At 51.0% G+C, this 7650-nt stretch overlaps 1 protein-coding gene across 1 annotated transcript; it reads right to left on the bottom strand.

The window, feature by feature from the left end:
* Positions 1-6455, bottom strand: SLC35B1 (solute carrier family 35 member B1). Its single transcript, XM_030465911.1, is given in 11 exon segments — positions 1-3104; positions 3474-3627; positions 3774-3880; positions 4475-4601; positions 4872-5012; positions 5014-5030; positions 5216-5241; positions 5638-5776; positions 5932-5983; positions 5986-6036; positions 6234-6455. Coding segments are annotated over 11 exon segments (1068 nt in total). The 5' UTR covers positions 6435-6455; the 3' UTR covers positions 1-3051.
* Positions 6456-7650: the final 1195 nt, after the last annotated feature.

Genomic DNA, 7650 nt, shown 5'->3' with positions numbered 1-7650 from the left:
ACAAGGTAGTCTCTTTTTATTTAAATTGATTTGCACCCTAATAAACTGGAGAACGTCTAGAAGAAGCAGAGTTAAACCAAGTCACAGCAGAACTGGTGAAGCTCAGGCTGCTGGCAGAAAACCTGAGCACTGTGCTTTAATTCTTCAAACCCTCCAAACTGCTTATAGGTGCACATGCTACCACAGAACACTTTCTTCTTTGAATAAGCAAATTAGAACTTGCCAGCAGTAAAGATTTCTTTGCACAGCCATAGCCTAGATGTTATGCAGGGTCTAGAGAAACCAGAGTTAAGTTCTGTAAGCACTTTGTATGTTACTGATCTTTTAACTGAAGATGGAAAGCCTTTCCTAACACTCCACCAGAAATTCAAGCATTGCCTCTGAAGACACTTAGACTGTGTCTAAGCTGAAAAAAGTGTGAACAAAGCTAAAAAAAAAACAAACAACCCACCTATTAAAATCTAATTATCCCTCTGCAGAAGTGCCTCAAAAAGGAGTTACCATTTCTAATAGGAAAAAAACAACACAGAGGATGAAAACTTCATTGGATCCTAACCCAGTTCCCTTGGAGTTTACCTGTCTATGTACAGAGACAGCTGAACTCAAGCAGGAACACACACCAGAAGCCAGCAAGCAGACTTCTCAAAGCGTGGCAGGCAGTCTGTCACTGGGGAGAGGCATTACAGCAATAATCCTGGCAGCTCAGAGCTGAGGACCTGCTTTGTGGTAGCGTTGTGAAAACTGTCCAAGAAAAAGCACTGCTGATTTGAAAATAGCTTCTTGAATTGCTTTTGTAACCTCCTCTGGGATCCCACAGTACGTGAGGTCTGAAGAGAGGACAGCAAGCTGTCTAAGGAAATCCACAGGATTCAGACTCAGTGTAGGTACAAGAGCTGCCTTTGTTTTAGGGAAATTCTTACTAAGAATCAGAGGTGCAGCAAGAACCAAGCTGGAGCAATACCAGGAATAGGTTTTAGAGCTAAAGTGGGTCAAGGGAGCCTGCAGCAATCAGGAGAGAGAAAAAATCTCCTTTATTTTTCTACTTGGCAGACTAATCTTTGAATCTGTGCTTTGTATACAGACAAGTTGAAGATATTGGTAAAGACAGATCTTGGCTTAGAAAACAGACCCTAGGAGGTTCCCAGCTTTGTTCTTTCTGCTGGTGGCCTGTGGTGTGTGGAAAGGGATGAACCTGGGGGTTTAAGCAGAAGTTCCCTTGAAACTATGGTGGCTTCTTTGCAATGGTTAAGGCAAAAATATAACAATGACATCTTTGTTTCATTTTTAAGACACCTTCTCCTAAAGCTAGACCTAGACTTGGGGGCAGAAGGGAGAGAAGAGCATGGGAAGAGTACTTCATGTACACATGAGGCAATTTGGCTTTGAGGTGCTGTAAACAAAAAGGAGATTGCTGCTCACAGACTGACAATTTCTCATCATACCCTTCCTGAAGAGCTTTAGCCAGTAGAGAATCCTGGTTCATAAGCAATTCTGCTTCTGTGAAATTAAAATAAGAGTGATAGAGGAGCTTAAGTCCTATAAGCACAGAGAAAAGATGGTTTTATGATTAAGACATACAAAGGATAATTCTTATCTCTGCCACAGTGTTCAGGAACAAGTCATGCAGTTTCTCTGCTCCCTTTTAGAAAATGGAACTAACGTTCATTACCTTCCATACTGGGAAGCACTTTAGGGAAGCCAGAACCTCAGGACAGGAGCAGCTGCCAGCACACACTGCTCATCAAGCTGGATCCATGGAGTTCAGTCACAAAAGCTTTCTCTGCATAGTTCTCTACTACTAAGAAGAGGTTTGCTACTCATCACTTGACCTTGGAGACAACGTGCAGTAGTAAAGAGGTGAAGGTGACACAGAAAACCCCCTTGATAGCCTCAGGCTTAATTTTCCAGGAAATTTGTTGTCTGAGCAGAACTCTAGAATAGCAAGACAGATGAAAGAAGAAGAAATTAAAACCAAATATGAGGCCAAAAAAGTTATAAGGAACTCTGGAAGGGTGAGGGAAGCAGGGGATAGAGAGGGAGAGGCTTACAACAGCCGCTCAGGAAAGAGATGGAGATCCCATCTGGAGGGGCAAAAGGCCAAAGCCACAGAACAGATGGAGACCAAGCGACAGCTGGTAGAAACATGCTTTCATGTGTAAAGTTTGCTCTTTGGAGAATTTCCCTCTCCAACTCTGAAGGCATCATTATGATAATAACTCCTCCCCACAAGACACTGGGGAGCTCGCCTGTGCTCAGGAGCGGGTGTTCCAAAGCTCCCCATGATGGTGGTTAATTAAAAAGGGCCCTTTCAACATTTAGAAGCTGTTGTCACACAACCTTGGCATGGTTTTAGCAGCAGAGGGTCCTGTCCCTGCAGCAGCGAGGGAGGGGTGTGAAAAGAATTAATTTGGGCCCCACTGGTTAAACAGGTTTCCTGTAAACTTTCACATATGCCAAAAGTTGCTCCTGGTTTTGAAGGGCTTGGATGAAGGACAACATGCAACTTGGTGCCTACACTGATTATCTTAATGGAAGAGGGTCCAATTGCTGCTCCATCAATTCATTTATGGAAAAATGATACAATCAATCAAAAGAGGGTGTTGTCTTCAACACAGGCCTTTAATCCAGGGATCTTTCCAGGCCATGGCAAAGGAACTACATAATTCTAAGACCAGCCCCCTCCTTGGAGAGGTGTGCTGCTTCTTCCCAAGGACAGTGAAATTAAAAGTTCTGGAAAAATGGCCATTGTCTCTTTTTCTTTAATAAAGATATGAAGGGTTTGGGTTTTTTCCTGTTAAGGCAAGAATTTCTTCCTGCTGCTAGGCTCTAGTAATGCAGCTTTGATTACAGAAAAAAAAAAAAAAAAAGGCTTAATTACAGTTAAAACTAAAGAATTATGCTTTTAAGACAACTGAGAATAAAAAAACTAAAACAAAGAAAAAAACCCACTGCCCTTCTGGTTCCCTGTCCTGACTCCAGTTTGATAACAGATTTGGAGGCACAAGACAATAAATTAAAAGTTCATTACAACTGCAGAGATCAACCACTTCCTCAATGCGATGTCTTCTTCACTACCTTTCCAAATTTGGCATCGAGTCCCAGTCCTGCAAAAAGAGACAAAACAACCCCTGTGCACAGAAACCTTGCTTCAGACTTTGCAAACAAATGTAACACAAGGAACCCTGCAAAAAAATCAGCTTAACAGCATCAACTTATGGTCACTTGAGGCAGTGACTCACCCGGTGTGGCAGAAAAAAAAAATAACAAAAGAGACAGAAAGAGATAAAATACCAAGAGATAGAAGTCATGTTCCTCTTCACCTGCCCTGGGGAGGCTGTGAACTTGCTCTGTCATCAAGAGTCTTCTCATCCAAATAGATCTTTTTTGACCAGCATCTTTTGTCAGCTCTTCCCTGGCTATGCATCATGTCTAATTAAATTCCAAGGGAAAAGGCCTTGGCTTCCCAAACTTACCCAAAAACACCAGGATGGTTCCCACCCACTGCATGGTACTGATGGGATTGGCAAACAGAATGACAGAGGCTAAAATGGTGAAGAACTTGCGGGTGGTGGTGATGATGGAACAGGTCAGAGGCCCGAAGTATACCACAGTCATGAAGATAAAACTCTGTGGGAAGACAAAGAAAGACACCTTCTGTCACTCTGACTGGAAAAAAGTACAACACAGATCACACTTGCAGATAAAGAGTTGAATCCTTCTGACTGGACAAAGCAACCCCCTGGAAGGCTGTGGAGTGAGGGAATTGTGTTTACCTGACCCAGGGCACTCGTCAGGCCAAACAGGAGGATGTTGTAAATGATGCTGGGGTAACGTTCTGTAAAACTCAAGAACTCCCAGAGCTCTCCAGTGAACAGGATCCCTGGCAGAAAGATCAAGAGGAAAAGCCTGAGTTACAAGCCCTGAGCAGCCTGAGTAGCCACTGCTACACTCAGAAGCCAACAGAAGCGACTGCAAGCAAAGAGAAAACTCCTTGAGAACAGGTGAAAAAGTGATCACCTTCCTGGTTAATTAATGGCAGAAGCAACCAGGAAAAACAGATTAACAGTCCCTAGGAGTTAACCAGAAGTGCTGCTCCCTGACTGGAGGGGAAAGCTACACTGATAACTTATTTCTGAAGTAAAGTCCTCAAGTAGAACCCGGGTGGTTTGGGGCTGAAGCAGAGCTGAGCTGCAAGGACTGCTGAGGAGTGAGCAAGCCCCAGGCAGCTCCACTCTGCGTGGAGCACTGTCCTCTGCTGGGCATGGGAAGAGCTACACCACCCAACAAGCTTCTAGAGATAACCAACCAACCAAAAAAAACCAAAAACAACATGGAACAAAAAACCCAAAACGAAGTTATCTGCAACACAAGTATTCTAAGCCCTTTATGGAGCAGGGCATGAGGTCTCTCCCACAGGATGTCCCAGGCCTCTCTCTTGGCATGGTGGCTGTGGGTTTTGCAGGTTGTTCCTTACCAGCCCCCAGGAACAAGGTGGACCAGAGGTTAACATTCAACATCATGTGGTTGGAACCTGTCTGGTAGTGAGCTCTCATGTGGTCCTGAGAGACACCAGTCAGCCCATCCAAGGTCAGAGACAGCAGCTGAGAAGAGACAGAGATTAATCCTTCATTTCCTCTTCTTCTCTTGAGGAAAGATCTTGAGCATTCTCCCCATTCCTTGACACCCCACTCTCCTCTCAAACAGCCATTCCCTTACCTCAAAACAGACTCAAAACCCCACAGCTTCAGGCTGTGCCCTCAAAACCCCAGGCTGCTCCTGCAGCAGCCTTCCCCCAGCAGCTCAGGGTACACCTGAGGTCAAAGGAGGTGGGCTCCTTCCTTCCTTCTCCCCCTGGCTCTTGCAGCACTCACCAGGAGGAGCTCTCCATAGCCAAAGACATGCTCATCACTGGCCAACCCCTTCTTGGGTTTGTAGAGGAACAGGGCCACGCCTGCAACTATCAAGAGGACGCAGAGATACTTGGCTGGAGGATACTTCTTCCGCAGCAAAGTCAACCCCTAAAAGCATGACTGGAAAGAAAACAACATCAGAAACCACTCCCAGAATCCTCACAGGGGGGATTTTAACTTCACCAACATAGGGATAAAAACACCACTTGGCAGAGGGGACAGAAGAGGGGGACACTGTTCTGACAGCTGAGTTCTGGTTGAGGAACCAACAGAAATCCCCAGAAGAAGAAACGTGAAGCACATACCTGGGATGGGCTTACAGGATTGCCAAGGACCTGGAAAAGAAAGATGTGTTTAATTATCCAGGTAATCCCTGCCTGCAACAGCAGAGACCCTGGGCTATACAAGGGTGAACATCTGGGGTCTGACTCCCCTGATGCACCAGAGACTGCAAAAACAAGGAAGACAGAACCCCCTCACCAACTGCTAAACAATCAGCAAAGGTTTCAACATCACCTCAACCCCTCCAACATCAGCACCAGCTCCCAATTAACCCATTCCCATCCTTTCCCTTCTAGGGGAGCTCTTGTAACTCCTCCCCACACCCTCACACTGACTGAGCCACTGCCACAACCTCAAAAAGGTAGAAAAATCAGCCTCAAGATCCCCCTTTCCCTCTGTCCCATTGGCACCAGCAGCAGCTGCCTCGTCAGGGCTGGGTTCAGGGAGTACCTGGGTGGGGTAACTGACGAACTGCAGTGCAGAGTTGCTGGAAAACCATGGCCCCAAGGTAGGAGGGAGGGCAGGAGCATAGAGCCAGCCCCGAGTGCGGTTCAGCTTTGGACCGAGTCGAAGAAAATGGATCACTGGGAGGTGAAGAAAAGGAAAAGAAAAGTTTCAGGAGGGACAACAAACACCCAGGGCCCGAGCGCGTCAGACCGGCCACCAGCAGGGACAACTCCCGCGGCCTCTCCCTCCTCCCAGGGGCAGCAAACGGAGCCCCCGGAGCCCCCCGACTCACGGAGTTTGGCGAAGGCGGCGTTGATCACGCACTGGATGAACACCAGGGTCAGGGGGCGTACTTGAACTTCTCCTGCTTGGCGCCCTCTCCGTACCGGCCCGAGTGCTGGAAAAGGGCGCGGCGTGAGGATAGCGGAGCCCGAACCGCAGCAACACCCCCGGCGGCACCGAGACCCCGCACCCGGGAAAGAGGAACCTTCTGCGGGCCGACCCCACGGAGCTTTCCCTCGAGCATTTCTCCCTCCCCGGGCCCCGCTCCCGCCTCCAGAGACCCCGCCGGGCTCCGCCGCCCCGGTGCTCCACATGCTCTTTCCTGCAGGGATGTCCGCTGTAAGAAGTAGCAAGGCGAAAGACGCCCAGGAAGCAGACGGGCAGGCGGAGGCGCTCGGGCAGCGCGGCGGCGTTGCCGGTGGTTCCCATGGCGGGGCTGTGGCCGCTCAGCGCCGGGGACACGTCCAGCACCGCATCCCGCAGCGCGGCGGCCGGCGGAGCGGGCGGCCTCATACGCCCGGCCTGAGCCCGCCCGCCGGACAGGACCCTCCCGGCCCTGCCGCCCCGGCCGAGTCGCTGCCCGGTCCGCCGTGAGGAGGAGGCGAGAGGGGAGCGCGGGACACCGGGCGGAGCCGTTCGGGAGGGACGCGCTGGGACTTCCCGCAGCCATCCCGGAGCTTTCTCCTCCGCGGCTCGGCCGAGGGCACGGCAACGGAGCGGCCGGCGGGACAGGCAGTATCGGGAACGGCCCCAAAGCGGGGACTTTCGCTGAGAGCGTCTCTTGTGTGACGTAAAGCGATGTGGAGCGCGGGGATTGGCTGCGCGGCCGGGGGCGGAGCTAAGGGGCGGCCCCGGTGGCGTTTCCGCCGTCGCCTCAGCGACTCGGGCCGGGCCGGCGCGTGCGCAGTGCGGGCCCTGAGGGACGGAACCGAACCGGGCGGGACCGAACCGGGCGGGACTGAATCGGGCGGGACGGGGCCGAACCGTGCGCTCTGCGGGTGGCGAAGGCGGCTCAGGCCTCCCCCTCTGCCCCCCGGTTCCCCTGCAGCCGCTGTTTCCTCCCGCGGCCTCACGTCAGCGGCTCCGGTGCTGCCGAACCGGCCCAGCGGGAGCCGGGGACGCGTTCGGGTTGGAGTCCGAGCGTTCCCCCAAGGCCACCCTGCCCCATGTCCCTCATCCCCACATCTCCAGGCTCTGAAACCCTCCAGGGATGATGGGGACTCCAGCCCTGCCCTGGGCAGCCTGGGCCAGGCCCTGACAACCCTTTCCAGGCAGAAATTGTCCCCAAGCTCCAACCTAAACCTCCCCTGGCACAACCTGAGTTGTGCCAAAAGTTCCTCTTGTCCCATCCCTTGTTCCTTGGGAGCAGAGCCCGACCCCCCTGGCTTCAACCTCCTCTCAGGGGGTTGCAGAGAGCCACAAGGTCTCCCCTCAGCCTCCTCTGCTCCAGGATCAGCACCCTCGGGTTTCAAGCCCTTGATTTGCCTTCTCACCACCACTTAAAATTTATTTCTGGATTTAGTTTCAGCTGCTCCTGGGCAGATTTTGTTCTGAGTCCTTCAAACAACCTTAGAACTTCATCTGATGAGCAACCAGTCCCAGGCACTCTGGACCCACTGAGCCCCAGCACCCTCCTGGTGACCCCCAGAGCAGGATGAGACCCCCAGCAGAGCTCCTGCCTTCCCCTGCTGAGCTCTCCAAAGACTCCAGTTGAGACTCAAGATATTAA

The sequence above is a fragment of the Calypte anna genome, chromosome 27 (genome assembly GCF_003957555.1).
Source record: "Calypte anna isolate BGI_N300 chromosome 27, bCalAnn1_v1.p, whole genome shotgun sequence".
NCBI lineage: Eukaryota > Metazoa > Chordata > Aves > Apodiformes > Trochilidae > Calypte > Calypte anna.
Note: the sequence above shows the minus strand (reverse complement) of the source record. Positions and strands in the feature narration are given on the sequence as shown.